Genomic DNA, 27,406 nt, shown 5'->3' on the forward strand with positions numbered 1-27,406 from the left:
CGACCAACCAAATTTTTGTGGTAATAATAGCGACGTGAACCCGTAGATTAAATTTATTATAACATTAATATTGTATGCTTAATATTATGTAATGCAGTATAGAACTATATTGAGGACTTACGTGATTATAAGTTATTACGCATATATTATGTGAATTTGTGTTGAAACTTACTTAAAACTAACACAACTAACTAAATTTCTAATAGCATTGACAACGGAATTACACACCATTTGACTTAGAGAACTTTTGATGTGCTGGCAACAGTATTCCGTCAGACAAATTACTTGATGAGAAACAAAAAAAAAAAAATGAACTATCTCATTTCAGCTCAAACAATAAGTACAGACGTACGTATATATAGTGCTGTGACGTCAGCTACTATCGAAGTTATCACCCTTCACGCGAACAAACAGAGTACTTAATCGGACGTGTGAACACTCGAGTACCATATATTAATATTATGTGTATATCAATCAATCCACACAACAGAAACGCTTAATGTCGTGTGGTGTGACGAGCAGCGTTAAAGTTAAGTCAGCGGACGTTTCGATGTTAATAGTATTAGTAGGTAGTAGCTAGTAGTAGTTGTTTTGTTGTTGTTCGTAATATTATAAACGATCAATGTTATTTCTAAGCAGTAAATATTACCGATCAATAAAAAAATTCACCTCCTCAGAGAAATTAAACACATTTGTATAGTTATTCAAATATTTTTTTGTCTTTTAAACGGTTTAATTTAAATGATCTCAACGCACGCTACACACACGACAGACATCAGAGTGCGCAATAATGCAGTAGTAGGTATCGTACATAATATTAGGGCGTTTATTAATTTTTTCAATTTGTAAAACAGTGATGGTCTCGCCCACCTACTCCCCTCCCTCAAATCGGCGTGTACCTATACGTATATAAAAACGAACTGCAAAAAACGTCAGGGATCAATCGAATAAAGTTAACCCGCGCCGACTCGAAGCTGGAGTTTGAGTCCGACGCATTTTTCGATTTCTCCGTAAATATTTCCGCGAAACGTCGTGGAAATCGCAATCGTATTATATTTTATAATGTTTACGTGTATGTTGCGCGACACGCGTAGTCGTACAACCGTCGCCCGCGCTCGGCGGAAAAGAGCGCAGGGCCGACACGACGTGACCGGTGGGTCGGTCGGTCGTCGCGTTGTTTTGCCAAAGAGGAGCGCGGAAGGGCGCGCACCGTCACCTACCTTGGGCCGGGCGTGATGTCGGCAGTGAGGCGTCCTCGCCTGTTCTGCAGGTACGGCACAGCCGGCGCAGGTACTGCACGCGGCCGCGGGCCATCGTTCAGGGCGGCCGTGTCGTCGGACACGTTGGGCAACCGTTGCGGGCACACCGGCTCGAACCGGTCGGCCACCTTGACGCCCGACCACAGCGAACCGGTGACCGGCGGCATGAACCGGAGCGAGCCGACCGGCGGCGAGGCGTACGGCACGCCGCGGAACACCTCCACCGCGTCCAGCCGCCGGTTGTCGGGCGTCACGATCACGCCGCTCACGTCGCCGTACTTGGTGCGCACCACCCGGCTGGACGTGAGCGCGGCGCTGACGCCGCCGAACACGAACGCCACCAGCAGCCACCACGGCGGCACCATGATCGCCGTCACCACCGCTGCCCGGGCGGCCGACGGCGACGGCGGCGGCGGCGCGGGGCAACGTTAACAGTGACGGTCGCGTCGCGTCACGACGCACATCGCATGCAACGCACTTTCACCTCCGCCGCCGCCGCCTCCACCACCACCACAACCACCGACACGACTGCGGCCGCTTCCTCGGCTAATGCCGTCGTCCGAAGGTACGACAGGCCGCCTGTACGTCAATCCGCCTGTAGTAAAAAAAAAAAAAAAAATAAAAAATAATTATTTGTTGTTTTTTTATTTTTTTTTTTATATATGTTGGTGACAAACGCCGAGGCAAAGCACAAATATATTTACATCGAAAAAGAGGGTTGTCACGTCGAGTATAGACTTATGAGTTATGACTAAAGTAATACGAATCAACGTTGCGCACAGCATAGATAATTAACCGTAATATACATAATTACAGGTGCAGGTGTGTTGTATGTACATTATACATTATTTGGATATATTTATTTATTTATTTATTTTTTTTTTTTTGTTATGAAGTTCTGTGTCCTTGAGGGATTTGAGGACATTATTAACTGTATCGATTGTTGAGGTTTCATCAAGACGGTGAGTAAATTATATTTTTGACTTCGTAGTTCGTATTTTCTGTAAATAATTATTGTTCTCGCAAATGACGATATTTTTAGGTATTTGTGTCGAGAGTCGTCTATTGCCCCTTTTCGAGAATGAACCGCCGGGACGGCGGAGCGATAATGGTCATTGAAATCGAAATAATTCTTGAAAGATGTAGCGATTTACTGACCAGTAAATCTTCGCTGTTTGTATTACAATCGGTGAATTCACATAGGTCTTAGAGAACACATGGGAATGATATTTGGTTTAATCCATATCGAACCGACTGCAATTATTGATTTATTCTAATCGGAATAACTAACCATCTTGGATAGGATTAGGTATAGTTAATACCCTGACAACTGTTTAGTTTGAAAGATCGAAAGAGTATTCTTTCGTACAGTATACAGCTAAACGTAATAACTTATTTAGGATTGGCGGCGATAAAAGAATAATCGGATATCACGTGGAAAATGATAGAGACATTTCGTGTTACTGAGATCGATGATGGCAAGACGCTAAAAAATGTATGATCTCATATCCCGTCTTTACAGTACTGCAAAGATAGATTGCAATTCAGAATAATAATCGTGAAAGACCCATTTTTGATTTGGAACTAACCGTAACACAGCATCGTGTTTTCTGAATGATATGGTATTATGCAAATTCCAGGGGAGACTGATTATCTGTATTGATACTTCGTACAGAATAAAATTTACATTCATAACGAAAAAAGACTTTTTGCATTTTTTTATTGTTATTATTTCTATTAAATTTACTAGCTAGAGTTTTGAGTTTTAATTTTATATTTACTTATAATTTTTAAAGAAATAATACTTATTATAAACATTGAAGATAGTTTATCAATTAATCGTTGTTATCAACAAAAACCTTGAATATTACCATAATATTATATACTGACGAACCACGTCACACTGATTTCACGTGCCATAGACATGAAAACCAGAATAACTAAAACATACTCATCTTTTTTAAGATTTTAATATATTTTTGTTAATGGATAAGGCAAAAATCATTATTTCAAAAATAGTCAAATTATTTTTGACTACTTTTTTAGAGGTTTATTAAAAATTCACGAAGAAATATTTATCTTCTAAATAACTCCTCTCCTAAAAAATAAGCATATATTTTAAATTAAGTGAGTAAAAAATAAAAAAAAACTTATATTTTTTTATATTACATAAATATATAATTGTAGAAAGAAGGTTATAAAATTAAGTAAAAATAATATTCTATATGAATTATATAACATAAATACATTTATAAATAAGTATGATAAGATAATAACTAATCATGAATTCTAGAATCAAATGTGCTTAAGCCTCCCTTTTTGAAATTGTTATATGATTTTTCTGTATTTATAACATAAATATCTATATCAATGAAATATTATATTAATCATATTATGTGCAATGCAATGAAATTATATTCTTATATTTTTTGAAAAAAAATTGTATTCCCTTTAGATTTCTAGATCACCCCGTGTTAATGACAATATTATTTTGTAACAAATAGTTTTTATTTATTTTGTTGATAAGTGCATACTGATTATTGATAAATAACGTTTCATTGAAAATTAATAATCAATGATCAATTATTAAAGTTTATATTTTCTTTGTAGATTAAAATTTTACGTACCAGTTAAAATACTTTTAACTTTTAAACAAATGTAATCAAGAAACTCATGTAGTTTAAATGTTTATTTAAGGTACTTTTGGTATAGGCTTATTTTATTAGCCATTTTATTGTTTGTATATACCAAATGGTACGTCATACAAAGGATTTAATTAGAAATGTAGCTAGAGAAAGATCTTTTTTTTTCGAAATCCCAGGTAGGTAATTGGTTAATATTTGTTTAAGAACCTCGACCCTAATATAGTCGCAGTTCATTTAACAAAACTACAGTTTTCTTGGATGTTTTGTACACACAAAATTATTTAATTTGGCATCTAGTTTTAGACGCATTCAAGAGTAATGAAAAAGTTAAACTTTCGTGACATATTATTATGTTATAGGTAATTATGTATGTTAAAGCTACATTGTAGTTTCAATATAGTAGTATGGGACCCGTAACACAACATTTATGGGACGACACAATGACTCGTAATATAACATCGTTCGTAATAGATATAATTTTATAATTAAAACATCGTACACACGCCTATTGTTCTACCATCATCAAAATCACGTGCAATACATGTAGTTCCAGAATTCAGAAAATACTGGATCAATATTATTACATTTTAAAAGCGATGGATCAGAAACTGTTTGTTTGAAAACTCTCGATTTATCCGCAGAAGTCGTTGTTGATAATAAAACCTTAGCTATAATAAACACAACCGAGACATACTATAGTGGGTTGCAATATATTATGACAAATGGCATTTGGCGACATACTTTTGATCAACCCCGCGGCTGTATAAAGAATAACCCAAGCGGACCGCGGATTCGTGAAAAATCAAAAATCTCCAAAACGTATATATATATATATATATATGTATACTACATTTGATCGATCGTTTCAAGCCGTGAAAGGATGAACGTCAAATTTTTCGCTCGGATGAAGGGCGGTAGGTCACAGGCAATTTCCACTTCAAGTGTACTCCTTCCCCCTTCTCCGCATATTCCTTTACTACACGGAACTACAACATCTAATTCCGGATTTTGAAAAGCGCATTTATTACACCAATTCAGCTACACGATAACTTAAAAATAACCATATTAATCATTATTGTATTTCATCCACATAGAATTGTAAGGTGCTTACGATTACTAATTACGTCGGGTCTACGTCTGAAATGTCGTAAACATTTGGCATCAACAAAGTTCTCACTGTAATTTAATAATATATAATATTATAATTGCTAATTACCTACATATATATTAAACGAAGCGAGTATGATTCAATTAAATCAAGTGCCTTGGACGACATGTGTTGCAATAACATAATTTATAATGGCATTAACTATAAAACATAATAGGTAACTAAATATTATATACAAAGATAAATATTAATTATTATTACTGGATTATCGCGAATTATTTTTATTAAGATATATGACTTGCACTGAGCAGTTGACTAAGCAATTAACTGTACATACATAGGTTATTGCGTAATTCATTACAACCGTTCATTATTACTTTAACGGTATGACCTTTTTTTTTTATTATTTTATCTTTTAATATATATTTTTTATTCCCCAAAATTTAGTTTAAAATTCTGTATACGATATAATTTTAAATCTTCTGTAGTACATAATTTAAAACATTTTATATTAAATTGGCTTATTAATATTTATTTTTTTCGTCATATTTTCAAGGATCAAAAATAAAGGGTGAAAACTAATATTTTGTTAATGTATAACATATTAACATTGCATACTTACAGCATCTGATGGTATGATCATCAATATATTTATTTAAACACAGTTTGTAAAATTCTTATCTGCATATAATAATAATAATATAAATCACATTATACTTTAACGTAGAAGAAAATACAGATAGTATTTTTATTCATGATACCTACACAAGAACAATTATAATATTGTATAATTATTGATACAAAATATATATTTTAATTTGTTGCGTTCAATAATGTTGTAGGTATTATGTTAAAATACATTTTAATGGTACAAGTGAAATTCTCACAAAGTCGTGAATATCAATATATTAATAAATTAGCTACATTTAAAATAAAATAAAAAATATTGTTTAATCACAATTTATCAAAATAATAATAATAATAATATGATTAAAAATAACTTAAATTTTAAATATGGTTTATTTTCCGAAAATTAAACTTAAAATAAATTAAAAGCAATTTAACATCAAACAATTTCACAATTATAATAAACGTCCGTACAGCTATAATAAATCGATTCAGTCATAATTTGTATTTTTGAATTAAGTGTAACTCGTTAATTGTTTTCAATCAACTAAATACTTAAAATCAAAAGAAAAAAGATTTTAAAACATCGATGTAAATAAAAAAAAATAAAGTTGCATACACAATTTATTGTCAGAAATAATATGCATATTATTATACAATAGCTAAATTATATTACCACGACTCATATTATTAACTTATGTTATTGCCGTTTATACAAATTGTTCTTTTATTCATGAATTCCTCGTTAAAATATATTTTAATTAAAATACACTATATAGTAATAATTGTATTCACAAATATTTTTCAAAATCACTACACCACCTTTTAAACCAGTATAGTTTTATTGTGGATTTGGAGATTATATAAACACGCAGTATGTAGTTTCTGAGAAAAAAATATTACTGCTTTTTTTAATGGTTTTGATGTTTTATCGATTTGAAAATAGTATAAAATACACTTTTATCTATACTAGTTATTCAACTATATATGACTGCTTACTACTTTCTAAATGCGTGGTTATGATATTATGTATTATTTACAACTTGAGCCGATTTAATAATTTTATAAGCTTTTTTGATAATTTTAAATATTTTAAATACGTCTTATAATAATAAATAAATAAATCACTAAATGCCGTAGAAGTTAAATACATTTTCACACATTATATTATTATTGATGATGTAATTTAAATAAATGCTGTTTTTAACAAGATTTTAATAAGTTTATGACATTTTCATAAATATATAGTATATAATTTTTGAACACTCGACAACGCATACGTTTTTTTTTATTAGTTCCTACTAAATATTAAAAAAAAAATTTGAAATGTGTTTTTTTTTCTCGTGATATTGATCAAAATAGATTTAAATAAAAATAAAATCATAATATTTTAAGTGTAATTGGTTATTAGTTGTTATTACTTTTAGGAGATTAAACTTTTAAACTTGTTTTTAATGTTTTCGATTCCAAAACAAATTACCTATACTTTTAAGTAGTAGTTTGATAACTATATTACGGGTACATATTAAAAATTTGAAGGAAATTCGTTTTATTTTTTTTTTTTTTTTTTTGTTCTAGAATTTAGTTTCTGATTTTTTGTTAATTTTTTATAAGGATAACTAGATAGTATTTAACAAAAAATGCAGGCACTGTCAGAATGTTAAATAAGATTATGTAAATCTTTGAAAGCTAGATATTTTATCGTTAAAAATAATTTATTTAAAACTCATTAGTACATAAAAAATATAAAAATAATCAATATGTCATGATAATAGAATACACAGAACACGTATATATCATGTAACATAAATAACAAATACTTAAAACATATAATCAAAACACGCCTTTCTGTTCTTTGAATTTTTTCTTTACTGTACAATTTTAAATTTCGCACGTACACAGTTATTCAATATACATGAAATACCCTGTTTTATTATTCAATAATGTATATACTCAAGTTTTAGAATTTTAAATATACTTAAGAACCCTATTTCCAAATTCTCAGATTTTTTAAATTGTTTATCCTGTTCAGTAGAAACTTTTGTTGCTATTTTTTTTTTCGACTTCATTTTGTAGATATTAAAAAAAAAAAAATGATACTTAATAATAAAAATTCAAACGAATAATTTCTGAATTATTAAATCTTATCTGTTTAGGATAATCTAAAGATATAGTCTAACATAATGGATTTGTATAAAATTTATAAAATGGCAATATTATGTAATGATGTGTGATTAAGCCATCATTTATCTCTTAGATTTAATATATAATATAAATCATAAAACAATGATATTAATTAATAGCCGTTAAGAACATAAATTTAAATTAAATCAATAAATTAAATAGTGACATTATAAAAATAACCTTTATTTCAAACACAAACATTGCATATAAGAAGACAGTTTTTGGTTACGACCACACCGGTGTCCTGATCTTTTTGTATAGATATTAAAAAGTGAGTGTAAAATACTACGCGGATCGTCTATACAAAAAAATACTTTTATAAATTAAATTAATTTAAAAAATATAAATATGTTTCTAAGTGTTTAAATAAAAAAGTTAATAATTGTAAATTGGATCTAATACTCAAATATAAACATCGATCACCTTGTTCTGTGTACAATACAAAGACTTTAAACATCAGTTGAGTATATCTTAAGGTATATTAACACATAATATAGTTAAGCACTAATGTGATTGATTTAGTGATGATTCATAATCGTTTCCGATTATATCACCTCATTCTAAATCATTAAAACTATTTGTTTAATACCTATTATTTTCAGATAATGTTGATAAATTATAAAATGTCTCTGTAAGAATATTAAAAAATTCTTTAATTTTAAATCACCAAAGTCTCTTTATTATTTAAACCTTTTATAATATCATGGACTCTCAGTATTTACATTAAGATTAATAAACCAGAAAAAAAACTAATTTAAACTTTGGTTTATTAAATCAATATTAAAAAAAAAAAAATTCTAAGTGATCTGCTACAATATTCAAAGTAAAAGGATAATTTCACTTTAAAAAAATTAAAAAATATAAATCATCACAGGAATCAAGTAACATTAAAAATGAAAATCCTTTAAATAGTGTCGTTTTTGAGGATAATTACAAATTCCAAATATTAAAATTTAAATAAACATGCTATAGTTAGGTGAAAAAATTGGAAACTTGCTTTTGGTATAATAAGTATCAAGTATACCTTTTCATTGAATAAGGAAATCTAAGACCCATAGTAGTAAGAAATATAAATTCAAAGATAAATCATCACAAATAAAAAACAATTCTGAACATTTTTCATTTCTAAGGATATTTTTCAATATGTTATTTATTTTGTTATTTGTATTTTATTTTTCCATTAAAAATATTGTAAATTGATTTAATTTTTGTCAAATTTTAATCAAATTTTAGTAATTATAATATTATATTATACATCATTATAATCTTTTATTACCACATAAGTTAATATCAACGTACCATAGACCGGTGTAAATACAGTCATGCTATAAATAGCTTATAATTAATCTAAATATTTCGGACCTTTTAGTATGTAAATGATATACGTAATAGAAACACTATGGACTGTCTACGAATAATATACTTGAAATTACAACACAATAACATATTATCAAAAATTGAATTATCTATAAAATATAAGCATTTATATTTTTAGTATTTTTAGGTTTCTAAAAATTAATATGTAATACAAATCAAGCGATTTAAAAATTCCTGTGATTTCGAAGAATTTTATCATATTTTAAATGTTTATTGCATAAACTAGTTCTTATGTAATATTGATTTTTAAATGTATTTAAGATAACAGCTTATTTACTGATAAACAACAGCAAAATAAAATAAAAAAATCATTTAACTATGTTTATTATATTCAATTTAATTTTGTAATATTTTAATACAAGTCATCAAAATTTAATATTGAAATTTTAAATTCATACTCAAAATTTATGTTTCATACTTTTTTTAATTTACATAAAAAAATAAATGAATAATGTGAAATTGTGTAATATATTTTAATCTATAAAGTTATTAATAAAAAAAATAATGAATTTTAAACGAAAAAATTTTTTTAAATTGTTGTCATTTTGATAAATTTTATAAAAAATTTACTTTAAGCACTTATAAAAAAAACTCTGTGTATTTATTTTTGGTATATATTTTTAATTAAGATATGAATAGCTTATGAGAAAACATTTATATTATATATTCAAGTTTTTAACTAAAACTAATTTTTTAACATAGATATATCCAACTAATTTCAAAAAGGTATATGTACATATACTCGTATATATATATATATCAGAAAAAAATAAAAAATATTTTGATAAACATTGTAGGTACTTAATAAATACTGATATGAATATTTATAAAAAAAAAATTAATCTTTGCAATTATTGTTTTCAAAAATACAAAAAAAAAATGTTTTGAAAGCAGAAGTTACATATAAAATTATATATATTTTTTTTTTTCCTAACAATTAGAAAATGAATTGAATTATGTATTTTTATTTATATTTTTAATGCCTACTAAAAGTAAGTAACTGTCACCAAATTTTAAAATCTACTTATTTAAGGTATTTTTAAAGATAACGTCAGATATATAAAAAAAAAAAACAAAAAATACATTTCATTGTAACACGAATACATAAAAATTAAAAACTATTTAAAATAGAGGTGAGTAGTGAGCACGCTAGGTATATTATTAAGTATAATAAATGTATGATATTTATGTCCAACTATAAGTTGGTATACACCTTATTTCCGATGAAAAGATGCGCGACTACCCATATTTACTTGTCTAGAATAATTACGATTTGAATGAAAAAAAACCGTTGTTTTGTTTTTTGTGTGGTCTTTTTGAATGGGGTTTTGAAATATTTTTATGTTGTATTTACCTTCGAATAAAGAGATTTTTTCATTAATATACATATTACAAAATTCACGTAGGCAAACAGTGAATTACAAAAAATATAATACTTCCGTAATTTTGATAATGTAATGTATTCAAGCTATTTAAATACAAGGATTTGTTTATTTTTTTTTTAAGTGAACCGAGGTATACATCGAAAGTTGTTAATAATTTATGCTTTTTAGTTTTGTTGTTGCTATTTTTTTTTTTTTAAACTTTTATCAAAATTCTTCTCAGTAAAATTATCATAAAGTTAATATGTTTTCTCTTTTTAAAATTCCTTAAAAGTGTAAGAATATTGTTTTTTAGACAAATATATTCAATACAAATTTAAAAAGCGAATTATAATAAGACTTTAATAATTAAAGGAAGTGTTTAAAATATCATTAATTAAATTTGACAATAATTTAAATGTATATAAAATGTAATTATAAAATGTATTATTACATTCATAATAGATAACCTTTTTTGGATGTTAACCAAATTATGTTTTTCATGAAAAATTAAAAAAATAAATTTCATACTAAATATTCTATAGGTACAAATATATCTAATTCTAAAATTATTTAACCCCTAAAATTTTAATATAATTTATAGGAATAAACAAAAACTTTATAAATAATTATTTATTTTAGGATATTAAAATCGATAAAAAAAAAAAATAAATAAATAAATATTCTTTACGAAATTAAATATAGGTGGGTATCTTTATATTTTGTCTTATTTTAAAAAATAGCTGCATTTCATGTACCAATTAATATAGATAAATAATATAATAATTCAATTATATCAATGTCATGCTGTACGCAGTTCGTCAATATTAACTGAATTTAAAAAACAAGTAGGAACGACAAAAGTATAAAGTAAGAGTAAAATGAAAACTATTATTTTAAACTTATTATTTACCATTAAAATTTGAATGTTTGTAAAAAAAAGTCGATGTAACATTAACTCTATATTATATAACAATAAACACTGCATAATATATAAACACATAGTTAATTTATATATTTTATTAGAAAGTATTAACTGTTGCTAATTCGTGAAATTTTGGAAACTTAATTCAAGTTGAGGAAAGTATACTGGCATTCATGAATTACAAACGAAACTCTGCAAATGTAAGAAAAAATATTGAAAAAATATTAAACTTAACTATGCGCCAAGTTTGTAACAACAAACTTACGTTAATATGTTTTCCGCATACAACTCGATTTCATTAGTTGGATTGTCGGATTGATATCATGTAACATAAGTGAAAATAATTAACGTTTTATACATTATTGAATTTTATAGAAATAATGTATGTGGTTTAATAATTTGTAAAGCATTCCAGATCACTGAAACGTATTCTAATTTATATTAAACTTGCAATAAGCTATAACATGCTTTTAAAATGAGATTGATTTGAATAGCAGAAAATGTATTTGTAATAAAATATGAGCATACTGCAGGATGAGAATAATGTTGTAGTTGGGCAATGCTTATTGGCTACTACTCTAAAACCACGTTGCTAAAACAGACGTCGAAACCTAGGTTTATTAACTATTGGATTATATTATAATCCTTAATTATTTTTATGATCCTAATCAAAACGTTTGTTAATTTAGTTTTTTATGAACTAAACGAAAGACGAGGATTCTGTGACCACGCGAATGTAGTTAACAAAATGGTACACAAACATTGGTTACCGTCGAGACAAGATAATAACTTCTATTATTTTAATTTTCTGTACAGAAAGCTGCAACTGAGCAGTATTAGAAAATTAATATTTTCAACCAATAAACTCTATTCAACATTTACTTTATAGGTAAAAATTATAACATTATTTTAATAAAAAACAATAACATGTAATACAGACCCAATCAGAGAATTTCTGGTCACGCTACTCTTCGGTAACTACAACTATAATGATTGTATCAATCGGGTTTTTTCCAGATGAAGATATGAAAAGTTTGCTGTTTTAACTTTGACATTACAAATTATGTCTATGTATAATATGTATATCATTATTTTATTGCTGTCTATTATTTACATATTATAATTTTGTAAAACACTTACATATATTTGACTTTAGCATTTCGTTTAGATTATATAAAAACATTACAGATTTTTATCAATCAAAGACTCACTGTGTGGTTATTTAATATTATTATATGGTAGGTACCTGGGAAAGCCACGCAAAACTAAATAGATATTTCAAAATAATATTCGTCATTGCTTCTGGTCAAAATGTTAAGCTCTTGTACACGCTTAAATTATAGAACGGTAAACATTCAATTAACGTAATAAAAAAAAAAAATATATATATATATATAAATTTCGTCTTCGAAATATAATTAAAAAATGCAAATCGATGTTTTAAATAGATTTTATAGTGCACAAAGAAGAAAAGAGTATTAAAAAAAATTCCTTTTTCCATAATGCATATTAAAATACAACTTTGTTGTTAATAAAAAATGGCTTAAGTAAAATAAAATAAAAGAGTGTTTATGAATTATATGTTGTAAGTATCTAAATACAATAGATTATAATTTATAAAATATCATCTTGGTTAGACTTGGCACATATTTATAAAATAAATGAAAAATTATTATTTTAAATTGAATAAAGTACTGTATTCTAAAAGTATAATAAATTTTTAATGTAATAAACTAATCGTGTAGTTGAGGTAAAACAGAATAACAAAATTATAAGAGTCTGAGAAAATTAATTTTATGTGCAATTTAAATTTTATTATCAAAATAAAATAATCTATTCGCTTTTATATAATGTTCTAGTACATTTATATTATTTGAAATATTCAAACATTTTTCATTGACAATAACTTCTATTAAGTTGTTCGCTAAATTAAAAAGTCTTGTTTTCTTGCATAACGTTCGGTAGAAGAATACAAACAATTCTCTTCAATTTTAGTACTCAAAAAGGTAGCAGGTTTGGGAATAAGACGAACAAAGTCAACTTCTTCTAAATACGAAATACTCTTATAGTAACTGAGATAAATTGAACAAAGTTTAAAAGATGCGTTAATGCATATTGACATTTACCGAATAAAAGCATATTAACAACTCTAAGACTAACTGAAAGAATATTTTTTTTTTTGCAAATAATGAGAACATTTACAATGCTAAAATAGAAATTAAAAAACCATTTATTCAATTTGATGAAAACGTTAGAAAAAAAATCAAAGACTATGTTTGAAAATGTTAATTATGAATATTAGTAATGAATTGAAATAATTAAAGTTGCAAAAGGCTTTATCCATTTACATCAAAGTAGAAATCGAATTTTTACCAGTAAAATATATTTTTTTGTAAGTGGAAAAATACAAGTAATTTATAACATATAAAACTGTGAAGCAATTGTGAATACAAAATTATATGTTTTATTATATAATATATTAGAATATATAAATTTTGTTATTACCATCCCATTGAAATAATTGATAAAAATTAAATATAGACTTTCAACGTAATTTTGGTTTCATAGAACAATATTGAATTAAAATAATTGAATGTCTCATCTCATAAAGACGCGTTTTCTTAATTTCATTATTTTTATATGTTATCAATTGTATTTTTTTCAATCATTTCGTACCTATTTGGCTAAGTTTTAAATTGATTAAAAACAATTATTCTACGCACTGTGTTATACATCCTATTCGACCATAGGGACTCAGCTATAAAAAAAAATCACAGATTACAGTTTTTTAAAAGAAGTTAATATTTGTTTTTTTTTTTTTTTTTTTTTTTTTTTCATTTCTCCATTCCTATTTTTCTTTCGCTATCTCTTTTTTACTTTTTACTATACCCATGATTTTTTCACTTATTCTTCTTTTAACACACACACTGATAATTTTTGTTGTTACTATCAACTATAATAAAATTATTGAGATGTTTTAATTCAGATACATTATTGATTTTCTTTTACAAAACAATATATATTATTATTTATTAAAGTTATCACTGAAAAAATTATTTTTACTTCTAAACAGTTGATTGCATGGGCAATTTTAATATTATTATTTCTATTCACATCCAGTGAAAAATTCTTAGTTATCAACTATGATATAAAATGACATCGAAAAAATAAAGTATATATTTTAACAATAACTTTATAATTTTGGAAATTAAAAATGGACAATATTACATACTAAAACATACTAAAATGAAAATATATATAATTTAAAAATATTCAAATATGTATTCTAATTACTAAATATATAAGTTTTTCAAGTATTATAAAACATATATTATGAATATCCTATAACTCATTCATTCAAACACATGTTTTGAGTATAAAAGTTTTCTTTATAATACTGTAGTTGATGCATGTATACTAAAGATCGTTCAATATTTAAACAATCAGACGAATAAACGATTTGTATACACGTTACGTAAAGTACCCATGTATTAATTTAATTTATGTTCTTAAAATGGATTATTTGCAACCCACTTAAGCTTACATTTTATATTCATTATTCAAATTTTTATTCGAAAAAAATATGGCAACTTATCTAATCAGAACAAATTTGATTTTCTGTCAATAATATAGTACCTCCTTCGAAATTACAAAATAACTTTGGTCACAAATATCTCAATAACGAACAATAAATATGTCAATATTATATGACTATATTATTGTGTACTAAATTCAGCCCAGTTCCTAAAATATATATAATCAATAAAAAAAACTATGCGATTAAAATAAATAGTAAGGTGTTTGCATCAATTTGTAAGACCTATACCGAAATGTGCACAACGTTCTTCTCTAATCGAAACTAAATCGGGGTTTTCAAAAATTACTTGTATTTTATTTATAGGATCAACAATTGATTACCAGAGTACATTATTGAATTATATGATAATATCACGAGGATAAGATTGTTGTAAAAATATTATACAACTGTTTTTATTCAAACTAATTTATAACCCATACTGCAGTAAGGTCAGACAGAGAGGTTTACTTTTAATATTCTTAAGAGTGAAAATCGTTGACCTTTTCCAAAAAAAAAAATAAATAATAATGTATATTATATAATATAAAACAATATCGTCTTGTCCGCCATGTGTATATTATTACATTATAACCTTTCATCCGCTCATAAATGCAACGTATGAAGCACCCAACAGCGTTTTAGTTTATATTATTATTATTATTTTTATATTCACTTTAGGCGAATATGGGTAGTTATATCCTATCCGTGCGGACGTAGAACGCCACTCGATTTCGCTACTTATTTACGATCGGTAGTTGTATAAACTAGCTTTTACACGTAAGTTATCTCCGTGCATCTTCACCCACTCGTTCAATAAGAGGTGTTTTCTAGGAAGAGTGTGTTTCAAAGTGGGCAACAGGAACAAAACTTTATATTATCGCATAGCTTAAAAGTTTTTCCGGGCGTCCGGTGTCCGATTGAGTTGTGTGCAAAATCCGAAGGAAACTGCAAGAATATAGCACGTGCACTTGATAGCCCTACGTCGATGGTTGGACGTTTTAGCGTTTGTGAAAAAGAGTTAGTTCTATTAGACACTTCATAGTGTTTCGAATGTGGACAAATACGAATCATATGTAATATTATACAATGTAACTGTCTTCTGACGAACAGAGATAACAATCAGAAAGCATCAAAATACACACACCATATAAATGTAACGTATTTTACCAATACCTAGATATATCTAGATATACCTAGGTTTAATTTATGTAATTACATGTTTCAATATGTATACTGAATCGTAACTATAAGATTATTGTGGTAATATGATAGGTATCCTTATAATATTATTTAAATTAATTTTAAAATCCTTATTTTTTTATACTTGCATTTATTATTAAACAATTTATTTAATCTAAACATGAAAATAAAATTAAAAATACTGATTATTTTATTTTCGTATCTAATGTAGAATATTAATTTTATATTTATTTCTACCTTTATTCTGTTAATTTTTAACTTGATTTTTTCGAATTTAGAAGTGTAAAAATGCTCATGAATATCCATGGTTAAATATACAAGTATATAATCCAAACATAATAGTTTGAATCTAAAATATCAAATAGGTGTATAAAATAAATACTGTATACATTCCTTACATTCAATTTATACTTACAAATATTCAAATATGCAATAGAATACATTAGATGTCATTGTCGTAGAACAACAACTTATTAATAATAACTAAACTATAAAATAAATACAATTTTAACAATATTATTAATATAAAGCTATATTTTAAATAATTTAAAAAATTTGTCATATATTTTAAGTTTGAATGATTAAAATTGTTTAGATTCATTTTAAAAGATGTTATAGCGGGTAAAAAACCAATATTTTATAATATTTTTATTTATTTTTTATTTATTATTTTTTTTTTTTTTTGAAGAAAATGGAAATACTATACATCTTATTTTGCAAATAATAAATTGAAAATTGATTGAATTTTATAAAAGTTATTTTTTTTTTTAAATTAAAAAAAAAAGTAAAATAGTAAATGCAAGTAAGTATAAATGTTCACATTATAAGATTGAAAATGTTGATACAAATTCTTCTTAGTACCTACCATAATATTTTCTATTCTTACTCAATTTTTTCAATCAAAAATATATTATTGTGGTCAATATAGCTAATCACAACCAGTGTAACAATCATATTTTTAAATTTCCAAGTAAAAATATTCTAAATGCAATAAAACGAGAACTGTGTTAATTTCGTTTTTATTTGTTTCGATACTATTTTTAATTTGTTATTTAAATATAAATATTCGGATGAAAATATTTTGTTAATATTTATTTTTTTTATATATGTAAATAATTTGAAAGAACTACAAGAAAGAAAAAAAGAAAACAAACAATCTTTTTAATGAAAACTATATCATAAAAATTTTATCTTTCATAAGTAATCCACAAAAAACAAATATAATTACTATGAAAATCGTAATACTGTAACTCTATATTTGAGTGGAATTCCCAGTGATCGTTTTTAAATGTAAAAATCTTAAAAATAAGATTAATAACTCTTATCAAATAATAATTGATAATCTGAATTCGGTCATTATTTTGTAAAGAATTGAGGTTATTTTTCAATAAATGTCTTCAGAAAATTATGTCTATTCCTGTGAATTTTTTCAAAAAATACATTTTAAAAACAATAGGTTCTATATTTTTTATAAATGTTAAATCTACAATTTATAGAATATCTATTTAGAACTTGATAAATAAATTATATATTATTGAGATGTAATAAGTTCTTGATCGAATAGATTCATCACGTAGTTTCAACGCAGGAATTGTAAATGTTAACAAACAAAATCATTATGTTATATCATAATTGGTTCTCTTCAATATATGTAACCCAATACAATTTACATAATAGAACTTTATTATTTCACAAATTATTTAAATATCAAAGTATGTAATATTGTGTAAACTAACTATTAGTTTTTGTTCATGTTTCGATTAAGTGAAGCCGGATTAAAAAGATACCACACGGATATTACCAATATCTACCTTTCGCATAACTGACGATGGTGTGGCAAAATTCTGTTCAATGAAGCGAATAAAATGAGTTATAGAATTATAACACTTCTTTCAATATTTGAATTTTAAATTTTAACGTACAAAAAATCAATTAAATTTCAGCTGATTCACTACTTGGACATACACTTACATTTAACATAATATAATAAAAAAAAACCGTGAATAATAAGACTAATTTTAAATTCTCTGTAAATAAATTATATTTCATTGATTCTGATTAATATAATGAACTAGGTACCAATAAAGAACATACATACTTCAGTTTTTAATAATAAACTAGCAAACGAATTATCATTTAGCATAAATATTATAAATATTATAAACGTGTTTTAAAGTAAATTATTAGACATACAAGTACAATCAGTGTTTAATAAAGTCATCTACAAAGACTTGGAATCAAATTTAATTATCAAATTTTTATATTTATCAAGCCTTGACCATTCAAAAATTAAAATTTGAAACATTGAAATCTTCTTAGTTAAAATTAATAAAATGTATACAACTAATAGATTAATCAATTAAAAAATGTGGACAGGTTTCATTTCTAATAACTAATTAATTTTTTTAACTAATTTATAATGTAATATTATTCCATAATATTAACTTATAATTTATCAATAATGTAATTTCTGTATAAAGTAATTTGTGTATATTTGTGTAGTACATATTATTTATGATTTAAAAACATGTATTAAAAAAAAATAAAAAGCATTGAAAAGCATAAAATAACAGTTTTAGGTTTGAAAAATATTGTTTGTTGATTGATTTTAATAAAACATCAAAGTAGTAAAATAAAATTAAAAATTAAATATCTTAAAGAAAACAAAAAAAAAAAACAACGTACTCAGCTGCTCACTTATTTTAATCAAAAATATTCTTGATCCAAAGTTACTGTATAATATTTAATTATTAAAATTATAGTAAATTTTATGTTAAAAAAGATTCAAAAATTAAATATTCGCAATTCATGAACGAGAGAGATTCACAACACACAAAATCTATATTTACATAGCTAAGCATTTTTATTATTTATAAAAACAATATTGTTATAAAATTTGTTCGTATTTTATGTAGATGTATCTTAAAAATATGTTTTTTTGAATTACACATTTTATTTCATATCAATATATCGTCACATGTGAACAAGTACGCGTGCACAATATTACATATGACGCATGTGTGTAACTATATGTGTATTCTCATCTTTGCGGTTGAGGTGTTTTCGTCTCGGTTTGTTTGCTCGCGCTACCGTTGTCTGCAGACTGGACCCAAACTTCGTTTATATTACGAACTTTTAGCAGAAAGTTTTGTCTCGGTCAGGTGGTATTAGCAACTCTGGGGCCCTACAGGGTGATGTAGCAGAAATGACCTGAGCAAACTCTTCAAGCATAGCGGCGTTAATTACATTTACAAACTTTCACCTGTGTGTTTTATGCAAATCGGCAACGTCCAGGACTTTTGAGAATTATCCAAAATATAACAATAGTGAAAAGTTTTCATTTAAAATATCATACCATGTATGTGGTGCAGTATACATATGTGCATTGATATGGTATTATAAAAAACGCGGATAAATAAGAATCGTAGGGACAATTCGACCGCATACAACAGAATAATTAAACATTATAACTTAAAAGACATTGAAAACTACTGTCACCCGGCTTATTCGAAAATTATCTCGTACGAAAACTAATTCTAGGTTTAATTATATGCGCAATTTGTACGTGTATAAAGTATATAGGTGCTATTTGTCGGAATTTCGATTTAATATTATTATTATTATTATTATTTTTTTTTTTTTTTTTTTTTAACACTTTTTTCGGTACCCCAATTACTGTTTGTCGGTGTGGACATCAAAATCTCCACTTGATTGGCCTTAAATAACGTAACATTCCACATTCCTTTATATTATCCTATTATCCTTCTGACTCTATCCTTTCTCGAATAATGAAGTTTGACAATGAAAGAATTCAACTCCTTTGATGTTATGTTTGATATTTACAGAATAAACTTGATTATGACAGTAATAAAAAATGTTTCTTATTGTACTAGATTATGTCTTTTAATTTAGGCTACTGATTGTGTATTACGTAATTACGTATGATTAAATACAATAAAATAATTTAACGGTTTCTAATTTGAATACACAAATACCAGAAACGTAAAAAAAATGATCAACACTGTTTATTGACTTTTAATAATTGATGAACGACTCCCAACATATTAATTAAAATATCAACTACAGGACTATTATTGAAATAAATTAAGAAACATTACACATTATATAGTATAAACGCAGGTAATTGCATAGAATTTTCTGAATATGAATTTAGTTAATCATTTACGGGAAGATGTGCCGACCGTGATTCTCAAAAATAACACGTAGATCCGGTTAGTTATGATAGTATTATTTAAAATTTAAAAATTCAAAAATGATAAAAATTTTACCACATGAAAATTAAACAGATGGAAAATCTAAAGTTATTTGGTATGCTAATTTATGAGATAAATAAGTCTCGTTTTCTTGTAAAAGTTTAAAAATATTAAGTTTTTGTGTAAAATTCAGTGAAAAAATAAATAAACAAATGCGAATTTTAATACACTGCGCAATATTCGTAATTAAACTTCATAAACCACTAAACCACATTGCATCAACAATATAATATATCATAAAATAAAATATATAATAAGTACTATACTAACATAATAATGTGTTCAACTACCTTGGGAAATGAATAGTCTGACGAGAATTTGTTGTTTAGCAGTATACTCGTAATACTACAAGAGTAGATCTTATTCCAAGAATTTCTATACTAATTTAAGTTGTATGGGTGAGGTTAGAAAGTGCAATAATAATAATAATAATGATAATAATAATATAACATATTAACTAAAAAAGACAAATAAGTATAAGGTATCTGGTATATAATATATACATAAATACATTATACTTTTGTACATACAAATGTATAAACATCAAAAAAAAAAAATATTCTATGTAATTTTATTCTTCCACAACGTAAATTTAAATCATATATTCATAATATTTTAATTTCTTATTATTTATGTAGTGTTTAAACTCAAAGGTTTCATATTAACACCTATAATGAAATTTAATGTCCCGCATAAAGTTCGATCTTAAATATCTTTCGTATTAATTTACGTTATATGTTCTTATAAAAATTTTATTTAAATAGTTATTATTCACTAACTGTTTTGAAAAGTATGATATAAACATTACAAAACTATACGTATATTATTGTTTAAGACATAGCGTTTAATTATAAATCAATATCGTCTTCTAGATGGTGTTATTGTTTTAAAAGCTTCGTTGAAAGTTATTATCATTACTAAAATCTAGCTAATATCAATCTATCAAATAAACATCATTAATCTTTTTTTTTTTTTAAATATTAAATCCCTGCCTGAATCGATAATCGTTTTACTAAAAGTAAATGCTTAACAATAGTTGTGAAAGTGTTATTAAACGCATTAAAGCAAAATATACAATACAAAACACTTACAGAAACTGATTAAAAACATTTTAATAGGTTAACTTTAACAATGAATACAAAATATTATAATCTATGTAGACTTTCAGAAAAAAAGAAGCTCATTTTAAAATATAATGTATATATGTAATGTTTTCACCCTTTGCTTTTAAAATAATCGTTATAATTACATATTATTTAAAGTAAATGCAAAAAATAAGCTAGATGGAAATTAAACATTTTCAAAAAACTTTATAAAACAATTGTTATCATCTAGATTATAGTTAATCACTCACGCTGTTTAACATAATTCATAATAATGAAGTAAATCTTATAAGTTTTTTGTAGATTATCTACTTCAAGTTTTTATCAGACGCATTATTTTCTGTATTTTATATTTTTATTTTATTTTTTTTTTATGTATAGTTATTAAATTAAATTAAACTAGGACAATTTAAAAAAGAAACAATCATAATAATTTATAGTCTATACATATAAATTTTAGTGTGAAAATCTACACGTCAATGATTATTAGAAAAACAATTAAAAATGGTGTTTGCGATAGTAGTCAGATGTGTTCAACACTATAGCAGAAAACTAAATAAATTTATGACAAACATATACTATTTTATTTATACAGTTCATAATAACACTTACCAACTTACATTAACTGATAATTATATCATGATTTTTTAACAAACGATTATGGATATTAAGGTGTTGTAGAAGTTTTCATCTATGGCTTATAATCAAACTAATTTTGATTTAGGTTATATGGACGTAGGCACTCGATGAATGCCCTGGTGTTTTCATCCACATCAGTGTTATTTGTAATTAGTTTATATATTTGAACTATACCTAAATGATTATTTTGAAAATATTTCGGGTATATTATATAATAAAATAGTCAAAAGTTGCAAAACATAATGTCGTAAGAACCCTAAAAAAAATGTTTGTTTTTAAATTAAAATAATAATATATTATCTATTAATTGTATAGGTATGATTATTTATTTTTTTTTTTTTTTTAATAGAAGGCTGCAATTCGCATTCGATAAATTCCATAATGCATAATAATTTTAATTTCGGAGATTATATGCAACACATAATATCAGACCTGTATAGCACGAGATAAATAATTCGATTGTAATAATATATTGGTGCAATGCGATAAAAATAGTACACTGACGTTAAGATAGGTTTATGGTTATAGTTTTCGACTACGCAATCATCCGTTTTAGTATTATTGTTTGTAATCAAATCTGCTTATAAAAGTAACTCCTAGCATAGTTATTACAGCGATGTATTTTAATTATATTATATAATATTATAATGAATTTTCTATTTTTTTTTTCAACGATCGATTTGCATAAATTAATTTAGAACATATTATTAATAAAATGAATCACGTAATGAATAAAATATATTTTTATATTGCATTTCCCTGCTTTGATTTTTAAAGATTGAACTACTTGTAAAAACAAAACACCCATTAATAATCGTGTGCATGTTTGTGTTTTAAAACGAATATATATCAAATTATGTAATTTCACAAACCATAACTCATGAAAAGTTTTTGATTCTTTTTTTTTTTTTTAATGTTAATTACTCACAGTAATATAATTTGATTTAATATATATTTTTTTTTATTAATACTAAAAAAATCGAATCAAGAAGGTTATATAATTTATCTTGCACGAGTTTATAATTACCATTATTTTCATGGAATCATATAAGGAAAAATTACTTATAGTTGTTTAAAGGTAATAGTTTTTATATTTTATTATACATACAATATACTGAAATGTACTGTGGTTATTTTGTTTCCTTTTGACAAGTATTTGTGGTTTTTAAAACTTTTGCACTTTCGGAAAGAAAATAAACGACCCACGCATGACACGTTGATTGATGATCAACCAAAAATGTGGACAAAGTTTTAAATGTACAACAATCGAAATTTCAAGTTCAGAAAATTGCATATGTGCATACGAGACTTATGCAACGAACGGCGGTAAGTAGTCCATTCGAACAAAAATCAGATTTTATTTGTATTTTTTACTGATTAAAGACTGACCAGATACTTTTCATATCGAAATAAACGTTTCAATTGTGTTGTTTATTTTTTTTTTTTTGTTTTGTTTTTATTGCTGTTACTATTATTATAGTGTTGACGTGTTAATAATAAATGATACCGATTCGTACTTTAATAGTATTGCAATAATTTATAAGATTGCTGAATTCCTAAATGTATGTGACCTAAGGTCAAAATCCATTCGGATTTCTATCAACAGAGTCTAAGAAAAATAGAGAGCCAAACATAAAACAAAAAAAAAAATATATATATAGTGTATTCTGGTCAGTATAGTAAGCCATAATTTAATTTATGTACACCAAAGATAATAACAAATATGGATTCTAAGAGGTATCGATAAATCAAATCTGCATTCAACGATTGACATTATGTTAAAACATAATGCATAATTCTCATGGAGTAATGGAGAAACATTTTTTTTTGTGCTAAAACATATGTTAAAAAAAGAATCATCAATTTCCTTAGCTCATTTTTAGCGCATTATCATAATGTTTGTTTACAAATCTAAACAACAAATCTATTAAACTCATCAATAACGGCTTATATTTTCTCCTAATACATTTTTTAGATACTTGATGTAAATACTGAAAAATATTCAAATGACATATCATCCATTTGATTTGACATCGTTCGTGTATAATACTTATTGTATTTAATATTTCGATGTTTTTATTATTTTTATAAAAAAAAAACTATATGTAAATATAGAAATTACGAATTCTTGCAATATTCAAAGTTTTTGTGTCTTTATAAATTATATCAAGGTAATCATATTTCATATATAGTTACTTCACATTTTGACTAAATCAATAATATTTACATTACATTCACACTGTTAAAGGGCCCGATGAAATAACTTACAGAAAAAATTGGTTTGCAAGCTTATTGAAGTGTAATAACTTTTTAAAACAGTTTCCAAAATTCATAATAGATATTTTTGTAGTTGGTTCAATGTGTGTCTTCTAAATAATTTAACTAAAAGTAATTAACAGAAATATCTCTCTACGACCTGTCTAAATATATTATGAATTTTGTTGCTTGTTTTATTTTTTATTTTTTTACTAACATAACTAGTAAATAAGATATAGCAATAATAATCGAACACTATATATAAACGAATTCGAACCAAACAAAACAACCCCCCAGCGAGATATTGATCATTGAATCGATTAAAATATAATTTGAAAATATCAAGTGCACGTTTTCCCTCGAGTACCAATTCCATAGTCCCCTGAACTCGGCCACTAGTGGTTCGATTATTATCCGTAACAGCACCAATTGAGTGCTAGAGGAAAAAATAAAAAATAAATGACACGACACTCTCGAGAGATAGTTCCAAACACCAGAAGGGTTTACTTTTATATAATTTGTTATTTTTATTTTTCAAATTGCCTCTAGAGATATGAAATGTGAGTAAATGAAAAAAAAAATTCTATCGATGATTTTATACGATAAAAGAATGGAACAAATGAAAAAAATATAAATCACGGCAGTGAAAAGTATTTAATATTATCATAATAAGACGTTTTCGAACAAGGAAATACGAAAAAAAATTATAACAGCCTAATACTGCATTTACGAGCTATGTAGCATTTTAATTGCTACACGGCTCATTCTTCAGATGTAAAGGACGAATAATTACGAGGGGATAATTGTAGGATATATATATATATTAATGTGTGTATAGAGGTGGAGGGTAACGTCACGCTGAACTAATTAATATCTTTGTCATTTCGGCGTTCAACCGCAGTTATAAGGTCTCCGGGTTTTTCATTACGGGCCCCGCTAATTCCACGGGCATTCATCCAATTCAATCAGACGATTTAAAATTTAGTCACGACGATTTGCTTCTAAATATTATATTTAATTATGTAGTACCCGTGTATGACGTGGTGCTGCACGTGATATGATGCATTCATCGAGACAACATCCTCGCGACCGATTATGTATAAGCAATATCATTACGGTAATTTCAAGTCGGACGTTTAATAAGAACGATCGAACATTTATATAAAATTACGATAAATGGTAACATTTTTTGTATACAAAACAATATAATGTAGTTACTCAAATCGTAGCGGGAAACTGACGGAAAAGTTTAAATAATCCACGGTGCCGGTGAGAGAGAGAGAGAGAGAGAGAGAAAGAGAGAGTGAGAGAGAAAGAGTAGGAGAAAAAAAATTACATATACATATATGCAACGACGAATATTTTAAATATGAAACTAATACTACTTGAAAATCCATAAAAACTTCAATGTCGCCTTTAGCGGTAATGTTGTTCTTTTGAAAATGTTAAAAAAAAAAAAAAATTAAAAAAAAAACAAAACGCAGGAAAAGTAAGTTTTTTTCAGCTCATAAATAGTTTTCTTATTTGCTCTGAACGCTATCCAAAAATTAACTTTTTATGTTTTATATCTGTTCCCAAAATATAGGGTATTCCATTCAAAACTTTCGTGAATTATGACCGGCCTATGTTTGCATACTTATTAAAACCCACGTATTATCGTATTAGTGGAAGTTTGCAATTAGTAGAAATTACGAAGGCGGTAATACTAAAACAAATGTCTTAATTTCAAGGGTATAGAAATTCGATTCATTGTAACGTGTTTATTTACTATTCTGAATATGTATACTGTATATGCATGTTATTTAATGCGTATTAAATACTACTTTATTTGTATAACATTATAAAACAATTATATAAATTTCGAAAAAATAAAAAAATTATAAAATATAATTGAAAAATAAAATAAAAAAATACCAACCGAAAAACGAAAAACGAAATTAAAGCTATTAATATTTAATCAAATGAAAAATAGATTTCGACTTTACCTTTACCATTCGATACTATGCTTATCAATGTATAGATTAATTAAAAGTTTGTTCTGTACTTATCTATACGTCGTATTTAGATTAATAGCTTATGCACACATGTCTTTTTGAATTTCTTCTATTTTATAAATCAGTAGAGTACTAATAATTCATTGTTGTATCGTCAGAGAATTCGTTTTAAATTGCTATATCTGTCGCGCACGAGACGAGATCGCATCTTAATCTCGTTTCGGACGAGTACCGATATAATGACGCAATAAATCAAATCGATGGCGCAGAAAAACCTATTTCAGGGCAGGTGCTCTTTTTTTATTTGTACTTTTTTTTTTTTTGGACACGCTTACGTGTCTGTGTGTGTGTGTGTGTGTGGATAGATTGCACTCACCACAATGTTTATACGGTGTACTCGGGAGGTTGACGATTATAACAACGGCGACGTCGCTAACCATTCGCACACCACATTTTGAACGGACACCGAAATGTATAATTAAAATAACAATAATAATATAATAATCTAAATTAGACACTTGAAAAAAAACATTAATTATTTTCAAATTTTGAGGGGGAAAATCTCAACTATGAAACGTTGAAAAAAATATTGAAAAATAGCGATCGCACTGTTCGCGACAAAACACTGTAATTTTTGGTACCCTACGACGTGGGTTCCATGTATGTGTGTATGCAATATGATGTGAGTGTGTATATTTATATATGTATATCTGTATGTATGTGTATGTGTGTGCGTGCGTGAATAGCCGTGTGTGTGTGTGTGTGTGTGTGTGTGTGTATGTGTGTGTACGTTGTGGTTTTACGTGTATTTGGGTGTGTACGCGAAAAACAGAAAACGAACGACTACGACGACAACGACGAACGCCACACCGGCCGG

At 26.3% G+C, this 27,406-nt stretch overlaps 1 protein-coding gene across 1 annotated transcript; it reads right to left on the reverse strand.

Moving 5' to 3' along the window:
• Nucleotides 1–1,212: 1,212 nt before the first annotated feature.
• LOC112603026 (neuroligin-4, Y-linked-like) lies at nt 1,213–27,406 on the reverse strand. Its single transcript, XM_025351426.1, is given in 3 exon segments — nt 1,213–1,317; nt 1,319–1,854; nt 26,906–27,406. Coding segments are annotated over 2 exon segments (411 nt in total). The 5' UTR covers nt 1,625–1,854; nt 26,906–27,406.

The sequence above is a fragment of the Melanaphis sacchari genome, unplaced genomic scaffold (assembly GCF_002803265.2).
Source record: "Melanaphis sacchari strain LSU unplaced genomic scaffold, SCAv2.0 Contig93_pilon_pilon, whole genome shotgun sequence".
Classification (NCBI taxonomy): Eukaryota; Metazoa; Arthropoda; class Insecta; order Hemiptera; family Aphididae; genus Melanaphis; species Melanaphis sacchari.